At 41.2% G+C, this 26,673-nt stretch overlaps 2 protein-coding genes, 1 non-coding gene and 1 pseudogene across 4 annotated transcripts; 2 read left to right on the plus strand and 2 right to left on the minus strand.

Moving 5' to 3' along the window:
- Window positions 1-92: 92 nt before the first annotated feature.
- lpcat3 (lysophosphatidylcholine acyltransferase 3) lies at window positions 93-15,246 on the minus strand. Of its 2 annotated transcripts, none has more exons than XM_072394006.1 (13): window positions 14,922-15,246; window positions 11,279-11,386; window positions 9,596-9,702; window positions 8,817-8,910; window positions 8,576-8,613; window positions 6,980-7,158; window positions 6,711-6,819; window positions 6,527-6,613; window positions 5,360-5,523; window positions 3,555-3,702; window positions 3,086-3,241; window positions 1,763-1,900; window positions 93-1,673 (listed from the first exon to the last, which is right to left on the minus strand). In XM_072394006.1, exons 1-12 carry the CDS (start codon window positions 15,004-15,006, stop codon window positions 1,781-1,783), a joined length of 1,395 nt encoding a protein of 464 aa, XP_072250107.1. In that variant the 5' UTR covers window positions 15,007-15,246; the 3' UTR covers window positions 93-1,673; window positions 1,763-1,780. The 2 variants fall into 2 exon arrangements, with proteins under 2 accessions (XP_072250107.1, XP_072250106.1); XM_072394005.1 differs by having other exon boundaries at window positions 9,596-9,705.
- Window positions 15,247-16,225: 979 nt separating this feature from the next.
- On the minus strand, window positions 16,226-16,282 carry LOC140317463 (U7 small nuclear RNA). Its single transcript, XR_011917762.1, has one exon. It is a non-coding gene; the product is annotated as a U7 small nuclear RNA (small nuclear RNA).
- Window positions 16,283-17,366: 1,084 nt separating this feature from the next.
- On the plus strand, window positions 17,367-18,104 carry LOC140316957 (triosephosphate isomerase B-like; annotated as a pseudogene).
- A 2,817-nt stretch (window positions 18,105-20,921) lies between these two features.
- LOC140316250 (triosephosphate isomerase B) lies at window positions 20,922-24,869 on the plus strand. Its single transcript, XM_072394007.1, has 7 exons — window positions 20,922-21,122; window positions 23,200-23,323; window positions 23,406-23,490; window positions 23,596-23,728; window positions 23,841-23,926; window positions 24,018-24,105; window positions 24,192-24,869. Exons 1-7 carry the CDS (start codon window positions 21,014-21,016, stop codon window positions 24,308-24,310), a joined length of 744 nt encoding a protein of 247 aa, XP_072250108.1. The 5' UTR covers window positions 20,922-21,013; the 3' UTR covers window positions 24,311-24,869.
- The last annotated feature ends 1,804 nt before the right edge of the window (window positions 24,870-26,673 follow it).

Here is a 26,673-nt window from a genome sequence, read left to right on the forward strand (position 1 = left end):
ATAACCACACTGCAAAATGACGTCATATCACCCCGTTTTTGCCCCTGTTAAAACACATGAAGGTACTGGGACACACAAACACAACAACTGCAGAGTCTTTGCCTGAAATGCAGCATTTTTAATGAGCATTACAAAACTGTATTTGAAAATCATCCCCTACCTCCCACACGCCAAGTTTTCTTTGTACATTTACTAAGGGTAAGGCAAAAAAGAGTAGTCCCTTGAAATAGAAATTCATCAATTAATAATCAACATGCCATGTATAAATATTACTGAAATCTGGGCCGTTGCTACAGTGAGGTCTGTCCTCCCCATCTGTGTGAAAGGACGGTGGCAGCAGCAGTGAGCCGAGGTCTTCCTCCAGCAGGCAGGGGTCATTTATTCCACCGCCTCCCCCCACTTACTGGGTAAAATGTATAAAGAGGCATTCCCAGAGTGGGATAGGATGCTTGCACCTCAGTCTGTTCAAGTACCACCTGCTGTTGGTAACAAGAGCAGGGCACAGTCCTTAGTTTTCCTCATGTTCAAAATCATACAATTCCTTGAGTCCGAAAAAGAAAAGAACAAAAGAGAGATCTGGAGACCAGAGTGCACATAAGGGGAACCAAAATGACTAGGTTTCATTTTCATGCCTGTGCATTTCAGAGTGAGGGCTGAGCTTTAACCAAGACTGACAGACAGAGGAGTGGCACAGCTGGAAGATGAAGAGGAAGAAGAGGAAAAAGAGACGAGGATGTGGTAAGAAAGAAAAAAAAAAACATCCGGAGGAAAGGCTGAACAATGCAAATCATTTCTTGAATTCTTATCCAAACTATAAAATGTTCTTATTCATAAAAGCTGTTAAAAGTCTAGAAAAAAAAGAGGGAAAAAAAAATATATCAACCCCCCCCCACCCCACACTTTCAATCACAAATTAAATCAAATCCAGAACAAATTAACTGTAAAAACATTCATTAATACAAGGCCATTTTGACTTGGTGTTAGTGTACAGTGTGTGATTTACAGTGCTTGTATAACCACTAGCAGCCATTTACAGACAAAACAACAGGCCCCTTAAAACTACCATCATCCAGCTCATTCTACAGAGAGCCGTATGCATGTTGTATCGTGACATAAGGAAGTGTCGTATACGCTGGCGCTGTGCTTATACCTCCTGATCAGGCTTAGTGCTGCTGCTAAACATGAGTGCCAGACATGGGACAAGAACAATGACACAACAAAATGCATCGGAGCCAAAAACAGACTCTGAACCCGTGACACATGAGTGCAATCCTATGTCGACAGCCTGCGAGTCTCGCAAGTTGTACAAGTCCCACAGGTCTTCCAAACTGAACAAAAAGAAAGAGACAGAAAGAGATGGAGGAAGATAAACAAACAGGAAATTGCCCCAGACTGGCTCACAATTACCCCATGTGGCACAATGGTAATTTCCTGTAAACATTTCTCAAAATGTTTATAAAAACACCCCTCCCACTTAAAAACACAAAAATATATAGAAATTTATTTTACATAGACGTATATCCACATATATATATATACACACACACACACATATACATACATATATATATATATATATATATGCAAATATATAACTAAAGGCCTTCAAATATTTTCCATTCTGCTCCTTGAAAGTCACAGTTCCCTTCAGAAGTTTTCAGCCTTAGATGGACCTGTGGGGGGAAAAATAATAATTAAAAACTGTAATTTGCCTCAAGACTGATCAACTAAATAACAAAACGGGCAAAATGTGTCTTCTTACTCTGCCAGGTGCCAGCTTTTAGTCCTGTTTTTTCTCGCTCCGTTCTTTTTTAGGCACCAGCGCCTTACGGAGGTATGGCAGGATTAAATAGGCCACAAGGAAGAACACATGACCGCAGAAATAGACGGAATAATACACCTGAAAAACAAAAGTGAACAAAAAAGTCAAACTCTCAGTCCGCTGGCCCGCTAAAAGGGTGCAACAAAGACCAGCCACTTTCCTTCTCAAAGTGAGAAGATCGTCTGTGTAACCCAGTTACTGTCAGCCTGTTCCCTGAAAACCTGCTTTTGTCAGCTTTCTATGTTTAACACTTCCTCCTTGTTGCCGATTGTCTATGTAAACCTCTTAAGGCCGTACAAAAGAGACTGGCAGCAGCTTTTTGTGCAGTGCCACCATTCTTTTCCACAGACACAAAAGACATGCAAGGTGTTCTGATAAAAAAATAACTGCACCCAGAAGAGGCCTCCGAGTTGTAAGTCCAGCAGATTACTAAGAATACTTTAATGTGAAAGCCTCTTGTGGCATAGGAAGCCATGGAGTAGTGTTCCTGCGACCTTTCTAAACATAAAAAACATTACCTAGTGCCTCGCAACTTGTTTCGTTTCTCAGATTTTTTGGTTACGTGAGCTTCAAAAAAAAAAAAAAAAAAAAAAAGAAGTTTATTTCAGCTTTTATTGTCTGACGTTGCAGCATTTGAAGATTCACTTTCACAATGTCGCCCACAACACACGCTACCCTAAAACCAGTGCGTCTTCAGCTTGTGTTGCTGATAAGTTCATGTGACTCGATGCAGGTCAGTCTTTAAGGTGCGTTGAAAGTGGTTTGTAACTGCCTTTGAAATGTTGTTGTTAAGACATTTATCAATGGAAAATGGTGCATATGTGAAAGAATCCCCAAAATGGATGTCCATTGAGTTCAAAACCGGTCATCTTGGGGCCTCTTTCACAGAAGCTACTTTGGGGATTTTCCCAAGATCACAAACAGAAATGGCTTCATACTTTATAAATGATTGTTGCTTGTTGTTATTCAAGTCTTTTACATTACTTTTAGATCAAGCCTGGACAAATAATGTGACATCGAATTGAAAAATTGGGGGGAAAATGAGAAGAAAGTCCCGTTGCAGTTTGCATGTTGTGAAACAATTGGTGAAGTTGGACCCTGGGTTATATTTTAACAAAACACTGCCGACTGAACACTCTTTGTAGTCTGAGTTTAACCTTCTGATATCTAAACTGGTCCCAAAGCTGGATGGAAGGTACAAGTGAGGAAACAAACTAAATTATTTCACTTTTAAATGTCACAGCTTTGAGAATTGTGCGTTACCTTCAGCCATTTGTCGTAGGTGAAGAGGCAGAATGGCACCAGAGGATACCCCATGAAGAGCCAGTGGAAAAACTGCTGAACTACATAGATGAGGGGGTAGAGGGGGCTTTTGGCTAGGTTTGTCAGCAGGGGACTATCCCGCACTAGTGCCAAGGCCTGTCACACAAACACAAGCAGAATTCATAATAATTCATAGTTGTTATAATACCGCATGGTTGCATCACTATAAATGTAGCCAATACTTCAATTACAAACCCATTCCACAGCCAGGTGCATTTAATCAATAGTAATGTGTCATTTAAAAACAAAAAGCAATTTCTTATTATTAATTCAACAACAGTTTTTATGATGCAGACAAAGCACAAGCACGAATGGATCAAACAAATGGAGGAAAACAACAAATTCAACCTACTGGAATAGTAACAGTCAGTTATTAATCTGCACTTTCAGCCCTGTTGTTTAAGCATACCTGTCGCTCCACAGTGATGATGAAGAACTCCATGGAGAAGCACAAGATGTATCCGGAGTGAAGGCCGTGCCAAATGGTCAAAAAAAGCAGCGTGGTCACATGAGACAAGGTCTTATTGCCGAGGAACCTCAGCCGCTTGAACACGTGTCTTTAAGAAAGAAAAGCCAAAGTTGTGGATCATCCCTTTTAACATGGCAAATAAGTCAGAAACACTGAGTGCATCAGATGTCACAGTGGCACACACCCATGTACCTGCAGGATGTTGTTGCATAGCAACTGAGATATTAAAACATTTCAACAACTCCCAGCCTGTACCAGAATTCAGCCTGATGGCTGTCCAGACAGCTGTGTTGCAACGTCTTAGACCAGTGCACATTTGATGTTTTCAAGCCCCCCCCCCGAACCACCCCCTTATACAGGATACTAGTGTCAAGCATGACTATAAGCTGTAGGAATGAGTGCCTGACAACAAAGTACACGAAGAGCCGCTGTTTTAAAGACTCGCTCATGGTTCAGTGTGCTTTAAAGAGCTCATCAGAAAGTTCAGTGTCATCGGATCTGGGAGATTGTAGTTTTCAGAACCAAAGATGAGACAAACACGACCTGAGCAACACATTGAATGCCGTTACATCAGGAAATGAACAAACTAAGAACATTTCATACACCATGCTTCTCTGATTCTTATAGGTTTTTCTGCACACCTTCACTTTTAGTATGGGTTGTCCACACCTAAAAGACATACATTACCTCGTAAGCAATGAAAGGACGAATAGAAATAGAACATGAAATACATACACTGATCAGCCGTAACAATATAACCACCTGCCTAATGTTGTTACGGTCTTCCACATGCTGCCAAGACAGCTCTGACCAGTCAGGGCGCAGATAAAGAAACATCTGAGGGCATTCTGATGTTAGCAAACAAGCCTTTGGGCCCTGTGGGTTCTGACATGGGTTCTTGTTTCTTAATTTCATCAAGGAAATTAGAGCCAACACCTGTCCATCATATTCATGCACCAGCGGTTACATGCAAGATTTAAGAAACACAACAGCGATCTATTGTACCCAATCCAGCACAACTAAATCCAGTTCCTATCGAAGTGCTTAAATGTGTGCTGAGACAACTCAGAAGTGGTGCACATGCAACTATAAATAAACTTCCTTTGTGGGTTACACAATTAGATTATCTATGTCAAGTTTATATTGCATCGACCAACGGCCTGAAAGTTCTTCATCGACCAGTAACACGCTATGATGTCACTCATTAGTTTAGCGCTTATTGACTTAATCAGTTACATTTTAACATCCTTATAACATGCATTTCCACTTCAGAGCCAACTCCCACCCCCGCTTTATGCAGAACCGTCAACATTTTCTGCATCCGCAGCAGTTTGGAGAGGGGAAAGTGAAAGTGGGCACAAGTCGTTAATGCATTCAACTGAACTGGACCATGTAATAAACTGTATGCTCAATAAATAAATTGCTTTGCTCGATGTGGTTGTCATCAAATTGTGTCACACGTTAAAAGAATTTCACGCATGAGGCCTCTGCTGGAAGTCTGTAAATGATTGCAAACTTTTAAACCCTCCCAGGATGTCCATTTCCACTTTCTGGGGACTCTTCTAGTGTTAAAACACACTGAAGATAGGCCTTGCATCTTAAATGACCACATAGCCACATAGATGGATTCATGATTAAACCGCTGTCCCTTTTCCTTCACTGCTATTTCAGTAAAATTCTAACTTTTACAACCAGGCTGTGAATAGGAGCAAGAGAACATCTCGCATTTCAGACTCGACACTGACCTGGCAGCCCAGGCATTTGTGTTGATGTTGAACGAAGAAATGGTTCCTGAAAATAGTGGGGTAGTCTCAAAGAGCCACACCTTCATGTTGGCACAGGCATCCCATTGGTGCTTACCATCCACTACTCCATTGTACCCTAGTCCAGTTAATATACATACGCCCTCCTGTAACATAAAACACACATTCATATGAGATCACACATTGAGGCACAAGCCCCTGACAAAGTGGGACTTAGAGTTTATCAGTCATCTTTCAGTGTATGCAAAGGGGGGTGTTTTACAGCCAGGACTGTGTTAATGCAGATTCATCATAAATAAAGATAACTTTGGGGACAAGTTCTAAGCTTTTACAGTGATGGGGAGTATTACACACAAAGGATTTCTAATATCTTCAGAAAAGAAACAACTAGGATAGAAAAATCAATAGAACGTAAAAAAAAATAAGTGGTTAAACACAAATTGTGCCCTAGACAAAACAAATGTCGCCCTTTAGCTATGACTGTGCAGCAGAAGCTTTGTGGACAGTGACGGCCCTCTGTTCACAGCAGCAGTTTATGCAACTGTCTGCAGGTATTTCCTGTTAATCTTTTGAACTGAACTCAGAAATGGCAGACGGGCACGGCTGCTGATGCAGATATAACTGTGCAGTTTGAGGCAAAACAGTCAGGCTGTCTTTCATCTAAACAGCAAACTGTTCAGTGAGACAGACAGTCATCACCAAAGCATGAAAAATTATCTGTTTCAAGCGGTGCGTCTAAATTTTAAGCCCTGAAAACACTTTTTATTTAGTATTTTCACCTGTAAAAAACTTGCATGTTTACATGCTGTTTTTATTTTTTATTATGGGCCTAATTTCATTGCCAATCAACACACTAATGAACTGTTTGGTTCAGACAGCGTATGATACAAGCTTAAACCACCCAGTTCAACTTGAAGCTCCATAGATGAGTCGATGGTGTGTTTCTTTCTTTTCTCAAACAAACCTTCAAAGATATCTAAAGAGTTTTTTTTCTTAACACCACATCCTGAAAATTCCTTTAAAAAAATGCACTTTTTTGCCAATAAGAAGCATTTGTTTTCTAATCATTTCAAAACGCAGTGCTCACGAGTCAGGGGAGACAGAAATTCTGCAGATGTTTGCAATAAAGCAGATAAAAAGGCCACTTACCGCTATAACCCAACAGCTGACATATTTATACAAAATAACTTTGCCCCACAGCAGAATAAACACACAGCGATACCAGAACGGCTGAGCCTGTGGAGAGGAAACAGTTTGGATTTTAAAACTAACAACAACAAAAAAAAGAAGCTTTCATTTGTTTATCATTTGCCGATCATGTCGTTGTTCTCACCTCATACTCGTCTGTTAAGTAGTAGGTGTCCGGGTAGGAGGGACTAAATATTGCATAAATCACCAAGCAAAGAAAACCCAGAGCAAACCTCTTCAGAGCCGGAATGATGCTAGAAGAGAAATAACAAGAGAAGGATGAAAAAAAAAAAAAGAGCTGTTAACTGAGGGGCTGTGACACTGGGACGTTGCCTTGTCTTTTTAAACAGAGATCTGATTAAGATAGCCTTTCAGCTTATTTATCTCATGATCTTCTCACTTTTTTTTTTTTACCTGTTGGGAGGCTTTCCGGGACAGTCGGTGAGCTCCCCTGCCACCAGCTTCTGGTAGCTGCGCAGTGTAAACTGGGGACCCACCAGGAAGCCTCCGTAGAAGTAGGAAAAGCCGTACACTTCCAGCAGCGAGGGCACAGATGACAGAGCACTGTTCTTCTGCTCTGAACTCAGCTGCAGCTGCAATTTCAGAATATTGAAAGAAATGAAAGACGTTTACAGGTCGACAAACATGTCTGCAGGAAAGAGTCACCGACAGCTGACTGAAGGCTGTAAATAAGGCCGTTTAGGTGTACTAAACTGTGACCCTTGGTATTCATCTGAGTGATAACAACAAGCATTTACACAGATAACAAAAAACCACTGAATGAAAAAGCAAGTGAACTAAGCGATCACCAAGAAAGGTTAAAGACTTTATGTGTTAAATGGATTGAAACGGAGGAAAAACATTCAGTCAGGGACACAAGAATGAGCGGCAGACAGGGCTGGAGAAAGAAACTGAGAAAACGGTTTTATTGTTTACCAGTTGGGGTGTTTTTCCATTAAGCGACACGGTAAGGTATGGTTTGACTTCACGGTTCTTCCACGATTCGTTTTCCGCTGCAGACAGAATCCCCTCACTGCGGGTGGAATCAGCCATTTATCAGCTCCGCGTGCGTGAAACTGCAGCAATATCGACGAGACGCACAACTTTGTTGCGTGTGCGTTTCTTACTTCGATTTAGCAGGTGCTTTCATCCAAAGCGACTTACAAGTGAGGACCATAGAGGGGCATAGGGCAGTTATTTCAGAGAGGGAGCTGCTGACGACTTTTGGTTCAGAAGGGTTTGAATATCTTTGGAAAGTAAATCTAACAGCTGAGGGCTACGGAGCTCGGCTGCAGTCAGCGGCGAAACAAAGATCAATCTGTAGATCCATACTCACAGTTAATAAACATGCTCTTGTATTCATTAGTCACGCACACAGTATGCAATCCATGCGCATAAATGAGCTATCTGTTATATATGCTGTGCCGGGCTTTCAAAAGACTTCACGAAACAAGGAAGTGTGTTGGTGAGTGTGTGCTGCTGTTAATGTTAATGCCCACAGGTGATGATTCTGTCTGACCAACCAGCTCTCTGCGGTGTTTCCACGTCTCTGTACAACATCGGCTCGGCTCGCTTGGATAAAGTAGTGCCGAAAAAAGTGTCAGTGTCAATTACGGGGTACTGCCTGCAATGAGGGAAAAAATTCAAAGGGAGCCTTACCATACCGTGCCATCTAATGGAAAAGCACTGTTATGTTGTTGTGGAGGCTTTAAGTTTCACCACAACAGGCCATTTTCTCCAATTATGCTCACAGCACACAAATTATTTATTTGTTGCAATAATTCATAAAGAATCCATTGGCACAGCCCTGCAGTTGTGTTAATGCAGCTTCTCTTCTTCTTTGTTTGTCAATAGTTTCTTCCTCTTCATCATTTTTTTTAAACAAAACAAAACAAAAACAAAGAACAACTAAGAAAATGAGCTGACAAACACCAAATACACCTGTGAGACAGACAGCATCGTGACCAGGGAACAAGCATGCAAAAAAACAAGAGAAATCAGCCAACTCACTGGTTCCTTCCCGCCGTCATAGTAATCAAATGCCAAACCTGCAATCAGAAAATGCAGCAGTGTCAGCGACTACAGAGGAGACGAACGCCACGATCACTACACTGCACACCCTGAAGCGTGCAGAGCTAATCATTCAGAAAACAGAGGGAGGTGGCACCGACAACAAGTTATCAAGTCAAAAAAAACAAAAAACTGATGAATTTCTCAAGCAGGGAGTCAACGCTCGCCGTGGTCAACTCACCAATGAGTTTAAGTGAGAGGACACAATGAGGCATAGTCCACTTGATGTCATACTCTTCTGTCGCTGTGTAGTAGTATCCTGCCAGCAGGTACAGCTGCGGGAGGAGAAAAGAAAAGAACAATCCAGGGAGCAAATATGAGCAGCAGTTTCACGGATAAGAGACGCAGAAGAATTTACAGGAAACCTTTAACATATTTCGCTGCTAAAGCATGCAAAAAGAAAAAAGCTCCAACGTTTTTACAGAAAGTAGTTGCATCTACCATGAAGAATACTGGCTCTTTTTAATTCACGGCATACATACACATAAACATGGCACCTAAAGGAGAATGGAAGCTCATTCCTGTCGAAGTAACGACTTGCTACCTTAAAATACTGAAAAACCAACCGACTTCTATTCTTTAGATAGTTAATCATTATTTTGAGTGGTTCCAATTATTTTGAGATTATTATCATTAAGCCTATTGTTCATGAAAATGTCTAAAACTTTTCAGAAAACAGATGGTTCCTACTTTTCAGGCAACCAATCACATGAGCAGAAACTGTTACCCTGGTAACGGGAAAACTGGGCGTTGCTGGTGAATGTGGTGCCTTTATTGTGGTATGAGTTACAAGCTCATTCTAACAAAAAGAACAGCTGTTACAGCAGAAAAAAATGGGCTCTAATAAATCAGATAAGACTGTGCAGGTGAACTGGTAATCGGTACGACTGAATATCGACAAAAGTGAGCAAAAACACACGTAAATCTGCCACGAGACAAGAGAGGAGGGATAAAGCTCACCATTTGAAAGGTAAAGCTGCTCAGGACAGATGTTACCGTCCTTCCCATGAGTCTCAACATCAAGAACTGGACAAAGATGCATAATGCGGAGTGATAGAGCTGAGAGCCTGGGAAAAAGAGGTGGACAGAAGGAGGATGAGGAGCAGTGGCCTGTAAGACTGAACACATCACCGGCATTTCTCCTCAACAGTTCAATATCACACAGACACAAAAGAGGCAAATGCAGAAAAAACACAAATCAAACTTATATGAGCTTTCAAGTAAAAAAAAAAGATAAAGCAACAGACCTGCTGTAAATCCAAGTGCAGCCACAAAAGAATAAAGACAAGAGAAAGACATCAGTATCGGCAGTTTGCATTCAGTATAGCAAGCAGCTCTTTCACTCTGCAGGAGGCACGTATGTTATATATAAAACATATGTTATCATTGTCATCACTTTGGTTTAGTTTAGTGTGAAACTCAAACCCTTTGAAAACACTTTCATTTGTTAGCTGACAGGTAAAATGTATCAGAAACCACCTAAAAAAAACAATCCTTCAACCAATTTGAGGGGGAAAACAGTGTCCGCAGCTTCTGAAATACAAATATTTGCTGTTTTTAACCATCTGTGACAGCAGATTAGAATTAATGTCCCTGAACAACTGAAATCCATTCAGATTGTGTGTTTTATTCAACCAACATTAGAGTTGGACATTTAAGGTGCTGGTGTGAAAGAAAAGTTTCACATTTTTTTACTAAACAAGTAATCAGCCGTCTTTTTCTGTTCACTGACTCCTTTGCCGCTCTAACCTGGTTAAAAAAAAAAAAAAACGCTACCTATTTTTTCAAACAACTGATCAGAGTGAGAAACGAGGAAATGATGAAAACAGTCACAGGCTGCAGCTGTTCTGCTGTACTGTGAGCACAGGGAACATATGAGATTTCAGGTGAATCTCTGGTGGTTAAACCTGCCGGTGGAGTCGATGGGTACCACAGTGTCGCTTTGCAGAAATGATGCAAAAGGTTCATCCACGTGAAAAACACTCACTTTTCATTGGACTGGCTTATGATGTGTACTGAGCATCCACAAAGCCTGAAAGATGATTTGCAACTAACCAGTTAGGCAGGATTCGCTCAGACTTTGACACTCAAAGGTGGGCGTGTCGGACGTTTGGAACCGCAGCGATAGCCATGAGATCAGACACGTGATTAGTCAGGCCATTTTATTGGCTCGCGCCTCAGCTACGGCCTGAAAAAATGCTGAACTATTGTCAACTTTCCACAAAAAAAACTAAGCAAACAATCTGTTTTATGAGAAATATCTGTAGGAGACACTTAAAGAACTTCACGTCGGCCAATCACGTTTACGGAGCTGTAGGAAATAAGCTGTCCCCATTTCTCAAACTGACTAAACTTTCCGGGTGCACAGCGATCCGTTTACGATTCCAAACACAAAGTGTAGGAGTCGGGACTGGATGTTCAAGGATTATTTTATCGGGGGGGGGGGGGGGTCCTGCTGGTGCCCAGGGTCGGGACTAAACAAGGTGAGGCTGCGTTTCAGTTTTATTTATTCAGAGTTTAGACTATTTGTGTAATGAGAAATAAATGCCCTGACATCAAGATATAAGAACCTACCAAAACTTGATTAAAAAACTAAAATATAATACAAGAACACAGTTAAATATACAGAATTATTCATCTCACCAAAGTTGAATGCAGCTAGAGCCAATCCAGAGAGCGCGTGGAACAAGTGGATAACTGTGGCAGGCTTGTAGAACAAGAAGCGCCGGTAAACCAATGCAAAGGGATACCCTGCAGGAAGCAAAGAGACAGAGATAGAGAGGACAAAATATGTTAATGTGGATGCAGTACATGCCTTCATATCAGCCAAGTGAGCCACAGTTCACACCTCCTGGTATCAGCAGCTCTGACCTTGTGATAAAAATACATGGCATGCACACACAAAGGGCCACACGATGACCTGGGGTGGGTTGCAGCTTTTCAGGGGAAAAAGACAGCCACTCTGTACAAACACTCGCTAAAACATGAACCATTTTGAAGGCTACGCCATCTCAGTCGTGGCCTGATTTCTGCACAACATCCATATCTCTAAGCGCTACGAAATCAATGCATTTGTGCAAATTAGGATGAGACTAGACGGATACAGATCCTCTGTGAGTACCAGAGCCGAGTCTGAACATCCACATGCAAAGTCACACAGATATGACTCTTATCAAATGATGTGGTGCCACTCGACAGTAAAGGCACCATAAAATTCAGCGCCATGAATAGACCAAAATGACTTGAAAAGCTGTTCTAGTGAAGCGGTCAAAGTCACACCTAACACACTGGTGAGTCACACTGTTGCACCGGGTGACGTGCGGCCATGTGAAAAACAAAGAACGCTTTCTTTTGGTCCTAAGGCTTTATACATAAAGACTACCGTGGACGAGAAATCGATTCCAATCGACTAATCAGATTTGTGGTTTAAAATTAGATTTTTTTCTAAGTTTCCTGTCAACTTCCACTACATTTGTGTACAAGAAACAGCTTTCTTGTACCCCCGAGAAGGTGACTCTGAAGCTTCATTGTGTCACAGTCGGATATATTTTTCATTTTTCAAGGTATATTCTCAAAATGGGGAAATATTATGCACCTGCGAACTGGTGCATTGTTTGAATTAAGAATATAAAAAAAAACAGGAACATGTTCCAGGGTTGCACTTTAAGCCTAAAAAAACAAAACAGCTATAATCATTAATCTCTGATAGAACAATACTTCCCTTTCCACCCCTCCCTGTTTTACTGTTGAAATAAAGGCAAAAACTGGTTTTAAATTTTTCTTTTGTCATTTGCAGTTTGATGATTTAAAGATAAAAAAATAAAATCAACTCAAACCTTCATCAGGCCCAAAGATTTGGTAAACAACCTCAGATGAACAACAGTACATGACGTATGACTGCTTCTTACTGTATTTAACAAGATTAGGTCAGAATGCAGAAGCAGTGTGTAAAAAAAGAAGACACATCCCATGATGCAACAGCTTGTAAAACCATCATTAACAGCAATAACGTTGACTAATCATTTTCTGCAGGACGTTATCAGTCTCTCACGTCAACTGCTTCTTTACAACGTGGCTTCAGCTCATTGTGGTTTGCACCTCTTCTTTCTGCACGGCTCTCTTAAGGTCCCACCACAGCATTTCTGTCAGGTTGAGGTCTGGACTTTGACTCGACCATTGCAACACCTCCATTCTTTCCTTTTTCAGCCGTTCCGCTGTAGATTTGCTGCTGCGTTCGGGATCATCCAGTCTCATCCCAGCTTTAGCTGTCAGACAGATGGACTCGCAAGTCGATTCCACCATACTTTGGTATACGGAGGAGTTCATGTTGTTGTATCATGGCTGTGCTTGACAGTTAGTATGAGGTGTTTGTGCTGATAAACTCCGCACAACGATGGGCAGCAACAACTGCCTCCAAGATTATTGCTGACGTCTTTCCTACCTGGTATTAACAAACACCTGGAGATAGTCACACTTTCTGATGACCAATTAATCGAACTTGGTTGATTAGAAGAATCTGAAGCTGCTGTTTACCCTCTAAATTTCTATAAAAGCGGACTTAAGTTTCTCTTAAACAATGGCGCGATGTGGTGACGTTCATCTGAAGCTACGTCTGTCTCGTTTTAAAGACCTCGTAGGGCACCAGAAGATTTGTTTTGTTTTTTTTCATTGTTACGTCACTAAACGTAAAAGCTAAGCACTGAAATTATTTTTCATTAGTTAAAGGGTTAGGGAAGTTTGAGTTTTGGTTTAGTTCATCACACAACCAACGATCCAGCGACGTTGCTTTTAGCCGACGACACGAGCATCTTCGACCGTAGCTAAAAAAAAATGTAAAAAATGAGTACGTCGGTCCAGTCGGCTGCTTCCAAAGTTTGCTTTGGACGTTTTTAAAACAAAGCTTTTAATCCAAAGTCTACTGTACTAAGAAAAATGGGTTGGAGTAAAGTGCCAGAAAAATGTCAGGATGGCGTGAGAAACAGATTAGCATGTTGTTGCTCTTTTTGAATTGGATTAGAGGAGTACAGAATAACCCCAGCTTTGTCTTTTAAAATATTCTGCAGTCAAATAAATCCGGTTTAAAGCCGTTGTCGGAAAACTCATCCGAGTTTGTTGTGAAAGAAGAAACCACAAGAACCGTTACAGGAAATCTGTTTGTCAGTGGTTTTAGTTTTGAACATATGGTGGTAGTCATAAACCCAGGAGGAGTTTCATGTCATACCTGCTCCTGCGAAGTGTCACCAAATTCAAATCTAACGATGCACCAGAGGAAACAAGTGCAGTGGTGTGGGAGGCAGGTAAATGCAAAAAATATTATGCAACACACATTAAGCAACACAATGACAGGGAGCATGAAAGAGGCTTTCTCAAGAAGTTAATGCAACAGCCAAAGTCTGATCCGAGTGGTCACATTCAGCCCCAAGTGTTGGTGATGCGAGTCCAGAGGAAACCAGACGTGTCCATGTGTCCGAGCAAAGTTCAGAGCTGACAGCGTGGAGGGAGCAAACATTTGTTGCCCACCATGGAGCGGACACTCACCAACATGTTGCACTGCATTCCAAAACCTAAAAGCAGCCCTTAAACCATGAGGTGTGTCAGAGTAACACTTCCCTGCTTTCCAGAGGAGCACAACTCAGAGTGGTGCTCACAAAAAGACCAACGCGAGTACACACACACACCTGGTATTCCCACGCACAGTCCTAAAGCAGGGCTGTGTGTTAAAACCAGTACGAAAGCAGCAGCTATTAGGGGAAGCAAACTTTTGCCCTTGTCCCTGAACTTAACCCCCACCCCCTCCAGAGTGTGTCCAGCTCCTCTCTTATACCGTTAATGAACAACATCTTGTCAAGTATCCTAACTCTGCATCCCACAAAGCGTTTAATCAGAGTGTAAAACTGTGTATTTCTCAGCACTCCCAGCTCCTATCTGTCAAACCGTGTAACAATTAAATGATGAATACAGTAGCTCAGTTTACAGTCGCACATTAACCGCTGCTGGTCAGCTTTTGCAGGACACCACTTGACATGTTTAAGGGCACGCGCTTCCTGGACATGAGCTTACTGTTTAGTGGAAATCGGGGGTTGAATGATAGAGATAATTACTTAGCTACACACAAACAGAGGCTGGTTTGCAGTCTGGACCTGCATATTGCCTGACGGAGCGCTGAGTTAGCTGACACAAACAGTTACACAGAGTGAGAGGGGCAGGCGGACCAGCCACCTGGAGGGGTGTCATCGCTTCCAGCTACCACAATAACACGGATCTGCTGCCAAGAGGCGGAACTCACCGATTAATATTGATAAAATGAGTCGAACCGCTGGCTCCGGGGAACCTAAGGACTCCGACAATTTCTCCAGCAAGGGAGCCGCCATCTTTCTTGAGGGCGGAAACGTGTCTTCGCGACGGCTCGGTGAACTCTACTGACTCACAGCAGACATCTATACACAAACACGGTGCCGGAACGACGCGGCTCAGCCCTCAACAGGGAGATCCTCCTCCTACAAGACCGCCTTTCTCACCCCTGTCGCCACTGTTACTGTTTTACCATCAGTATTACATAACTGGAAGTCTCTGAGGTGATGTACAGTGCTCTTAGTACTGAATGAGAGTACCGGTATGCTCAGAAAAACTCTTTACAAAAGAACATACGAAATAAATAGTGGTGCAGGCGTGCCCCCGTATGGCCACTAGCAGCAATAACATGATTAATTATCAATAACATGATAACAAATGGTGGCCTTATCAATCATAATAAATATAACTTTTATATGGCATGTCTCAAATTTCCTGACCGTATTAAGTTAACAAAAAAAAAACAGATTAAGGTTGATTTATTAAGGATAAAAAGTGATAAACAGACATCACGAATCCCAGGCTTTAAGTACCACCAGCTGGATGGTGATTGGTTATTGGGATAGCATGAGGAAAGGTGGGCGGGGCTACAGCTGGGGGCCGTGATGTAGTTTACAACAAACATTTAAACATGGAGGACTTCAGCAAAGACACATTTGTATTGCATGATACATGTATGTGTCTTAGTTTGTTTACATACCAATAACAAAGCTCTTCATGCCAAACACAGGCATAAAAAGACAAAAAGAAAATGCGAAAACAACCCCTATAAACTTCATAATAAGTATTTTTAACAGATAATTATCGACAGACACGAGCCCTTTAGCTTTATGAATAACATTCACATATGTCAAGCCAGAAATAGTTTGATTTATCCTACAGATGCGTGAGATGATTGGTGGCTGCTTCGTAGATCACAGAGCAGAGGCTGTTTGCGTCTATTTTAGAGATGCGTCGTATAGACATGTAGATTAAAAGCATATTCCTTTATTAAGTTACTTCGAAGTAGCATTCAAAACTGAAGTAGCTCCAATTCAAGAAACACGGAGAATTTGACAGTAACGTTTTCACTCTGCAAACGTCCTCTAGACAAATTCTTCGAACCTAAAGAAATCCCATTAATAATCATTAATGATTATAACGACGCAATTTTTTTGACGAAGACGTATTTTTACAGTGAAACCACGCGTCCTTTGCAGAACTGGCATATAATAACTGATTTATTTTTCACATTAAGGAGAGGGCTTCCCATTATGGGAAACCTGCTAGACAAATATCTTAAGAGCAAAGATTCCTGTCCGGTCTGTGTGACTGATCGGGTCTAGTAAAACACATACACATTATTTTATTACGGTGTCGTTTTCACTACACTAATATAAAACTAAAACTAAAGACAAAACATAACTCATGTACGTCTTTGTGATAATATCTCAATTCTAATTCATTATTAAATCAATTTTATGAGTAAAATAAATATTTTTAACCGCAAAGCATTCTGGGTATCCAAGACAAAGTTGAATGCACTTAATATTGTCCAATCGGAACGTTTGTGTACGAGGCCGTCATGAAAGAGGCTGGACTTGTGTTGTCGCCTCCAATCCAGACTCACTTGCTCTAAACTCACTCATACTCGATTCTTAACAGTGAAATTAATAGTAAAACACCACGTTTTACGGATTTGATTGGCAGTCAGAGAAATCCATGCTAAATATTACCGCTAAATATTGGTGAGAAAGAGTCCAACATATTTAAGCCCACTGTTGAGGGTATCTCTGTAGTGTAATGTGCTGTAAATGAAAGCTTCCATTTATGTCTGACCCTACTGTTCATGATTGAGTCTAAACATCATGTTTTCCAATGTTTGGGTCAATGCAATCTTTTAATGTGTTTGGCAGAAATTCAGTTTTTTTTTCTTTTTAAAAGGGATGCAGGCTAACAAGCACATATTGTTCAGCAGATCATATACTTACTGAATTTCATGAAAATGATCCAAATCAAACTGAGAAAATGTACTGACCAGGCAATATTAAGGATGCAATCAAACTATCTCAACACTGTGTGGTAATGTTCACAAAGTGTATTTTTCTGTAAAGAGTTACTTGAATAATTGTCTTTGGATTTAAAGGTCACAGTCACATATCTAATCACTACAGTTTTCCTCATGCACTAAAAGTTAATTTAAATCTCCACTCACTTAACGAATATGAAGGCAGTTAGTCATGCATTTTTTATGTCCTTAAATGTGAAGTACAAAATGTTAACCTAAGCACTGTTTTCTATCTTGTTGATAGAGAGGGATAAGGTACCTCTGAGTGATTTATCTTTTTAATTACATTTTCACCAGTGAGGTGTAAGAATGAAATCCCCTCGCACAAGAAAAATGGATGTAACACTCAGCAAATCACTTTTCTGCTGGCTGATTGCTGAGAAGACGGCTCATGCTCTGGAGAGCGGTCTTGCTGTTATTGCATGCACTAGTGAGAAGCTGGATGAGAGAGAAAAAAAACATAGAGAAAGCAGTGTTTGCTCAGACCAAAGTCATTGCAGTTATGCAGCTTACTCTGCCCTGGAGTTTTAGCATATTTGAGCAGAGGTTTGTGCAAATCAGCCTGGAAAGAATCAGGAAACTTAGAAAAGTCTTATGACATGTCTTTAAGAGACCATGTAAAGGGGCTGGAGGCTTGTTGTGTAATGAGGCTTGTTGGGCCGTTGGCAATGGCAAGACTACATTTCCACAGCAGGTAAATATTAGAAATCACAAAATATTACTGCTGTTGAGGCTTTCTTTAGTCGCACCCACAAGCATAATGTTTTCTGTGTGATGTTTCAGGTTCAGGAAGTGCAAGAGAACGTGAGGGTGCTGCTGAAGACCAGTGTGTCTCAGGCTGTAGCCAACTCTGTGGAGATCTTCCACGGAGGTGAGTCGGTTGTTGGATGGGTAACAAAAGAATAATCATGCTATCATGTTAAATGCTTCTATTCGGGTTCTGTAACCAGTGCTACATGTGAAAAAATTTCCTCTTACAAAGACGTTGATGGTTTCATTGTAGGCAAAACCTCTCTGAATCTAGAATTGATAGAAATCATAAATGCAAATAAAAACCAGAGGACTACATAGTGACCAGATCAGAGGCCAGCTCTGTTCAGACAACTGGACTCTGGTTCCATCACCCCTTACATTCAGCACTGTTTTCTAAGTATTAGTGTAATGCCACCGTTTTTTTTACATGTTTGGTAGATTTTGTCACAAAGAAAAGGGACAAGTTGGCACATGCGCAGATAAATCTACAGGGAGCTGAAATCTTTAATCATGGCTAAAAATGGCAGTTTTTCAAGTGATCAAAGACAGATGCGGACAGATTCTCAGACAGTGTCATAAATCTTGGATGATCATCCTTCTGATACAACCGATGTCTTCAACATGGAGCGAGGTGCTGATCAAGGTGGAAACCAAACATCACTTGTTTAAGATGTGGCAGCAGAGATCTTCTCTGTATGACGTGTCCTCCAGCTCACACCTCGATAGTGCCAAGAAAAACCCAGCATGGTTAGAAACAGTAGAGAAATTATAACTTTGAAGTGAGTATGGGTGATTCAGTTTTGCTCAGAGGAATGTGTGCATGTAATGTGAACTTTAGGATGTCTTTAACGTAACTTTATATTATACAGTTTGGAGAATACTGAAGTGTGCTGTTTTACTTTTGCATCAATGACTTGCATACCTTTACTTTCGATTGAAACCTTTTTGTATATTGAGATACCTCATATTCTGTAGAAAGTGTCTCTTGTTTGTCTGCCAATTTATCAACGAACAGAGTGTTTGTGTGCAGACTGTGGTATTCATGTTGGTATTCTCAAGATGGAAGGGAGAAGGCGTCTTATTACAGAGCAGACAAAATATGCAGAGAAGAAGTTCTCTACTATTTTTATCCCAGAATTGAACAGTAGATAATGAATCGGGACCACTGCATCTTTAGTTAACATTTAAACGCTAATGTTTGAGTGTAAATGCTGAAAATACTGAGCATTTCATTATTGCTACAGGTGAGGCTCCAGTCCCACTACAAATTGCTGACAGGCTGTCAGTTTGCTGTGACTAAAGCTTTCATTAATCTTGTTCCTACACACTCAACACACACACACACACGCACACGCACACACACACACACACACACTATAGGTGTTGCTAGGTGGCCTATTACAGAAAAAAAAGTTGAAGCCTTGACCCCGTACAGTGAGGGAATTTGCTGCCCTGTTTCACTGTGGAAGATGTTTCTGTCTCAGGGTTCCTGCTGTAGATTGCCAATTTTCTTTCCAGTGAGCTGAATGTCATTCTTTGATCAACTTCAGCGTAAATCTTCTCATGCTTTAATGTAATCTGTTACATTTTCACTGTGCGCACCCCTGAGAAAGATGATGGTTACAGCAACGCATCTCACAAGACATTATATGTGACACGTCAAAGTTTTATTTATATTGGCTAAACTCCTCTTCGATAGCTCCAGGAAAGTGGACAAAATAACTCTAACACTTTATAATTTAATGAAAATAAAGGCATTTTAAAAAGAGTTTTTTTGCTATGAGAGTTCAAAGCAGGCAAACAAACTTGTGAAATATGGCCTCATAAAAATAAACTGAGATTCACAGGAGTCTCAAAGTAATTGCTTTTTAGTGATTTCATTAATCATGCACCATGACAAACACAAGTAAATACTGAAGAACCTCTAACACTTCTTGAGATTATTAACCCTTCGTACTGCTGATATTCTATACTTTTACATTATGGTCCATTTTTACCCTGAAATGAACTAGAGTTTAAACCAAATTTTTAACTACAGATGTATCAAGGATGATCAGCGAGCATTAAAAGGGTTCTCTAATCATACATTTTTAAAGTTGAAAATGGCAACTACGTTTTAAAACTCTGAGGTCACTGACCTCTCTGCTGAACCTTTATCAAACAAAACAACTATAAAAATCAGCATTTAAGTGATAAAAAAAATGCTAAACAAAGACTTTAGCTTCCTCAGGTCCATTTGCCTCCACCAACCTGTGAAGTTGGACCTTACATCAGTTAAGGTGTTGAGTCCTCTCCCCTCAGTCAAAGCCTGCATCCCCTGGATGGATCATCATCTAAGCTCTGGGGTCATACATTTAAGACCACATCTGATGTCCCACCAGTCTGAAAACTAGTCTGTATTTGCAAACCCTACATTTGCACCCTCTTCGCAGCAATTGAGCTTGAGTAACAGCGCCAACCTTGCAGCTCAGATCAGGATTCACACAGGCGAGAAGCCATACAGGTGTGAAACATGCAGCAATACTTTTTCTTTTTCTTAAAACCCTGCTTCTGTGCTAGTGGCCTTTAATTAAAAGTAAGCAGAGAAGAAAACCGTCAGAAAGAGGAGGAAGACGTGCAGTAAAGCTGAACTAAACGGTGCCCTGTGCATGCAGATCTTTATCACAACAACCACTCTGAACAGACACCAGACTATTCATACATTTTGGCTAATTTTGTTCTCTTGATTTCATGATACTAGCCTATATAACCTGTAATCAAATCAAGATTAGCTATGCAGCGGACCTGAGTAAGTAACTTTTTCACCTGTCACATATAATGTTACTAAAAAGGATATGTTGGACAATAATTAGCAGGGCTGCGATACATTCCACACATTTAGCAATTTTAACGGGACCAATTGGAGTTCAGTATACGTGTTTGCCCCAGGGTCCCCAGTATTGTAACAGGTTAATAAACGTGAACGATAGTTTTCACGCAGGACTTGAACGCAGCATGACATTTTGCTCTTCCCCTTCCCCAGCTGTGGAGACGCATTTACGGGCGCGTCGTCAGAAACCAATGGAACCGAGGCTTTCAATAGTGGAGAGGAGGAGTTTGAATTTCCGCTTCGATAAATACCCAGAGCTACTGTCTGACGCTCGCTCTCTTGCCCCAGACTAGAAGGACCCCAGTGGGCTATTGTACCGTTTTCATTTTAAGCAAGGCCTCATAAAAAAATTGCAACCATGAGCAGAAAATTCTTCGTGGGCGGAAACTGGAAAATGAACGGCGACAAGAAAAGCCTCGGGGAGCTCATCCACACCATGAACGGAGCCAAGGTGGACCCCAATGTCGGTATGTGAATTTTAACAGGCGTTGCACAATTTCCCCAAAATGTGTAACATCTTCTTTTTAATGTTTCTGTTTTTTTTTCCTTTTTAAATCAGACCAACCCCCTGTCTTTCTTTCTTTCCTTTTTTTTTTTGTATTTTATGTTAAATTTGAGGCCATCAAAATGGCTCGGTCATTCAATAAATCAGGGACACCTTTAGCATCACAAACCTCCACCTCATTCATTTTGCACCGTTTGAAAAGTTAGATTCAGTGTTTTCTGACTTTTTCACTGATCGAGGCAGACGGGGAGACGTGAGGAAGCACAGATGAAGGACGCTCGGGTAGCGTTTTCGGTAATGTCGGGGGTGGGTGTGCGTTTGCAGCGGCACGTAGACCCGACGGCTGCTGCGCGTCGACATGCTGCTTTCAAGTGAAGCGAGTGGTTAATAGCGTGTCCCGTCGTTTGTGGCTGAAAGTGCAAAGCTAATAAACAGCTGAACGGCAGTCGGAGGTGTAGACAAAGCAGAACCCCCACAGCGACAACCAATATGCGTGTTTATTAGCAGTCTGAAATTTTAGTAATTTTTTTTTTTTCAAACGTGTCCTGAATGCATCAGTAGGCATCTGCCCTGTTGCTGTCTGCTTCCTGCAGACTGGAGAATTAGACATGGACAGCAGCTGCTGTTTCATCAATGCACTTCTCTTTTTGAATTCTCAGTGCCTGATCCTCTGAACGCACTCGGGGAGGCGTTGAATACGTCGAAGCGTCCTGCAAGTCTGTGTTATGCAACTCTAATGTTGTGTTTGACAGTCCAGGCCTCATCTGCTGTCACTCTGTCGGGCCTATCCTTGGACCTTGCTCGCTCAATGAATACGCCCCCTTGCAACGCCTTACTGAAACCTTAGCAGACGTCTCCCACTGTCCTTTAAAGTCAAAGTTCAGCCTTTTTCTTTCTCAAATAATTTTCCTCCTGTTGGATATTTTACCTGTTTGGTCTTTTGAACTCTGGCTCATGACTTGTCTTTAACCTCTGCAGAATGCAGCCACGTCTGCGACCTTTTGGAGGCTGAACTCAGACCTTTAACGCAGTCGACTCTGGCCCGGGAGAAATGACCTTTACCAAACCAATAATAACATGCGGGGTCTAATATAGTCTCCCATAACCCCAAGGATATAGTTACATTGTGAATGTCAGTGTCTTGACCTTACTGTACCCTGCCTGACCTGTGAAGACTTTACAGCAGTTGACATGGGGTGGAATCATTTGATTTATTTATTTTTAAGCACAATTGTACCGTGATTCCTATGATAATTTAGCGTTTGTTTGTTGCTTTTGCATTTGAACACTTAAATGTTCCCTTTTTGATAATTTTGACCCTTTTGTTGAGCCTTATGTTCTCAGTTTGAGAACGGCAGCTCCCAGTCATGTCTGACTCTTATCTTCATTGTTGGGTAACCATTTTAAACGGGAGTCCACAAGTATTTGGGTCAATGCATCCTTTTAATCCCCACAGAGTAGCTGTGTTGTGGGGGTGGGGGGGCTGTCCTGTAACGGACCCATATTTTGTTGCATATCATGCACTTAAAGGAATTCATGGAAATTTGGCAAAGAAAATGCATTGAGCAGACTGCATTAAGGATGCAGTGCCACAGTATAGGAACCTGTGTGAAGATCGCCACAATATCTGGACCCTAATTCCAACCCATGGCACTTCCCTTCTATTCTGCAGAAGTTGGATGCCCTTTTCTTTTTGGATCAGGTGGCAGTGATCCTCTTGGATCACATTTGGATGGCTAGATGACCACTTTGACATTAAAAAGGTGCCCTTACCTTATTTGGGGTGGGGGGTGTAACTTAGGAGCAGGGCCAAGGGAAGGAGCTGAGCCTTAAATATACATCTTCAAAGCTACATTCCTGTTGAGGGTGAATTTAAAAGCTTTTGGTTTAACGTTCACATCCCTGTTACTAATAACTGTTTCTTTAATTACCTAAAAGTGAATTTCAGACTCCTGTCACTTCATTAATATAAACGCAATCGGTTGTAAATGTTAGTTGTCTCTTTAACCTAAGCACTTTTTTTTCTCCCTTGCTGATAGATGTGGTGTGTGGCGCTCCAACCATCTACCTGGACTTCGCCAGGTCCAAACTGGATGCCAAGTTCGGTGTGGCAGCTCAGAACTGCTACAAAGTTTCCAAGGGTGCCTTCACTGGGGAGATCAGGTCTGTTTCATATGAGCTCATGAACACAGCTGTTCTGTTTCTGTTATGATTCCTTTGTATTCATTCTGACCTCTTTCTCCAGCCCTGCGATGATCAAGGACTGTGGTGTGAACTGGGTGATCCTGGGACACTCTGAGAGGCGCCATGTCTTTGGAGAGAGTGATGAGGTAACTGAAGGATTTTCCTGTTTATTGAATTTGCATCGGTGACGTGTAAGACTCCCCTAACATGAGGAAGCTGGATGTAACACTCAGCGACGTCTTTTCTGTTAGCTTATTGGTCAGAAGACGGCTCATGCTCTGGAGAACGGTCTTGGTGTGATCGCCTGCATTGGTGAGAAGCTGGATGAGAGGGAGGGAGGCATCACAGAGAAAGTGGTGTTTGCTCAGACCAAAGTCATCGCAGGTACGCAGCCCACAGTCTGAATATTGCAACACGTGTTTGTGCAAACCCACAGAGTCGTGGGAATCTTAAAAAAAACCTGCAAAAGAAATCTTATCACAGATCTCTTTCACAGACAATGTAAAGGACTGGAGCAAGGTTGTGCTTGCTTATGAGCCTGTTTGGGCCATTGGCACCGGCAAGACTGCCTCACCCCAGCAGGTAAATATTAGAAATCGCTGAATATTTCACTGTTTGCTATTACAAAAGTTACAATCTCAAACATGGTTCCTGTGTGTGTGTGATCTCTCAGGCTCAGGAAGTTCATGACAAACTGAGGGCGTGGCTGAAGACCAACGTGTCCGAGGCTGTGGCCAACTCTGTGAGGATCATCTACGGAGGTGAGCTGCTGGTTATTTAGAGGAGTAGGGAAAAAAAGACCCTTATGTTATCGTTCTCTTTTCATACTTGATATGCTGCTTCTCAGGTTCTGTGACCGGTGGAACTTGTAAGGAACTCGCCTCCCAGAAGGATGTTGACGGTTTCCTTGTTGGTGGAGCCTCCCTCAAGCCAGAATTTATTGAAATCATCAACGCCAAGGCATAAGGGGAAAAAAAACCCAACACCACAGGTGGCTGCAGCGTGACCAGATTAGAGGCCAACACCATTCAGAAGATCTGGTTCCATCCCCCTTTTAGTCTCAGCACTTAGCCCTCTTCCCCATTTCTGTTCAAAGTATATTTGTGATACTGTCATTCCTCCTTTTTCCTATAGTTGTTGGTATATTTTGGCCCAAAGAAAAGGGACAGGTTGGCACTGCACTGATAAGTCTACTGAGAGCAGCCTGTGTGCATACTAACTTCCACACTAAGTGCTCAAGCTGTAAAGGCTGACACCTTCAGGTGGATGGAGTCCACGCCTTTACTTGAAAAGTGTACGCGTCACGGCTCTTGTCAATCACATTTGTCTTTTTACTGGTGTCTCTTTGTGTAATTATTATGATCTGTGGCTTTTACCTCCCTTTTTAGATGTGCATGTCCAGTTTGTCATTGGTTGTTTTGCTGAGAGGAACATGTCCATTTCATGTAAAGCTGTATTGTGTCATGGCCGACGGGCAAAAGGGACGGGAGGCTATAAAGAAACATAATAAACAGTTTGGAGACTACTCCAGTGTGCTGTTTTACTTCTCCCTATGGCTTGTATACCACCACTTTCCATTAAGATTATTTCAAAATATTGATTTTTTTTTTTTTTTTTTTTTTTTTTTTTTTTTTTTTTAATTTATTTCACAAGCTGCTCTTCAAACAGGAGGGTTTATGTTCAGGCTGCAGTAATCCTGGTGGCATTATCAAGAAGGTAGGGAGAGGGTGTCTTATTACAGAACTCCCAATGCCAGGCAGAGGAGCACTTCTCTATTTTTATCCATGTGACCCAAGACATGCAGCAGTGAAGGCTTTATGAATCAGAACGATAATGTTGCTAATTAAAAGTTTACATGCAATCCAACTCTAGATTGCTCTCAGCCTTTTTGAACTGTTTTTTATGGATACAGCTTTTGTCTGGCTCCTAAGGACTGAACATTTCCCAACACTTAAAAAAAAAAAACCTGAAGCCTTCCTGAACAGAGATTGTATGGCTCTGTTATGCTGAAGGAGAATTTTTGTTTTAGGATTTACTTCAGTCTCAATTAGGTTTTATATATTTTTTTTTATTTTATTTTTACATTGTCACTGGACTGAAGATAAATGGCCATGTACAAGAGGGACAGTAATACTAAAAAAAAATTTAAAAAAACCTTGTAAGTTTATGTTCTTAACACTACATTGTCTTTTTGAGTCAGATTTTATCCATTCGGTCATTGGATGCAAATAGAAACACCTAAATTGTCTTCTTGGAGCTTGTAATTTGACTTTCAAAAGAGCAAAAAAATGTATAAATAAGAAAATCATACTTCAGTTGATACAAATTTTTGTACAGTGAAGCTGTTCGGTCAGTGTTTTAGCCAAAAAAATCAAACGGGTTTTTAAGGAGCCTTGAAATGGCATAATTCTATATATATTTATTTTTTTTTTCACATTTTTTGCCACGGGGAATCAATGTTTTTGTTGGATAAAAACATCCATTCTCTTAATCAAACTCAGGTTGGCGGGGATCACTGGGCAAGAGGCGGGGTACACCCTGGACAGGTTGCCAGTCCGTCACAGGGCCACAGAGACGAACAACCAGCCACAGTAACTCTCACTCCTTGGGTTAATTTTAGAGTCACCAATTAACCTGACATGCAGGTTTTTGGGCAGTGGGAGGATGTCCGAGTACCCAGAGAGAACCCAAGCATACACAGGGAGATACATGCATCCCCAGCAAGGAATCAAACCAGGAACCCTCTTGCTGTGAGGTGAAGGTGCTTACCAACAAAGAAGAGATGATGTATCTGGAGAAACTGATTGAATTTTAGGGGTCAAAGAATAGAGTAGGATGAAATGGGGACATTTTACATGACTATTTCCTATCCCAAAAAGTCAATGATATTTTCTGCGAAAGCACTTTTTCAACCATTATAACTCAGGAAAACAAAGAAAGGCTGATGTAAAGTTAATCTGCACTGGTTGGTGGGGGCGAACAAACCAAAAACAGCGATTCTCCAGTTACTATTAGCTGATTCAAAGTTTGGTAGTAATGAATGAGTAGTTGCTTTCAAATTTTATCATTAATATGTTTGTAGCAGCGAGGATAGTGAGAAGCCCAGATATCTAAAAATGTTGTCATTTTCAGTTTTTGTAGTTTTATAAAAAATAAACAACCGTCTCAGTTCTCAATGAAACATTAATCAAGGACAATTTGCCCATTTATGGAAAGCAGATTTATCCATTCAAATAGATCTATAGTCCAAAATTAAGTTTGTTCATTTGTTACATGGGGATACCTTCAGGGCTGGAGAGGGTATAAGATATAAACAAGATGGACAGCGA

The sequence above is a fragment of the Leuresthes tenuis genome, unplaced genomic scaffold (assembly GCF_036924035.1).
Source record: "Leuresthes tenuis unplaced genomic scaffold, fLeuTen1.0.hap1 SCAF_10, whole genome shotgun sequence".
Taxonomy (NCBI): Eukaryota; Metazoa; Chordata; class Actinopteri; order Atheriniformes; family Atherinopsidae; genus Leuresthes; species Leuresthes tenuis.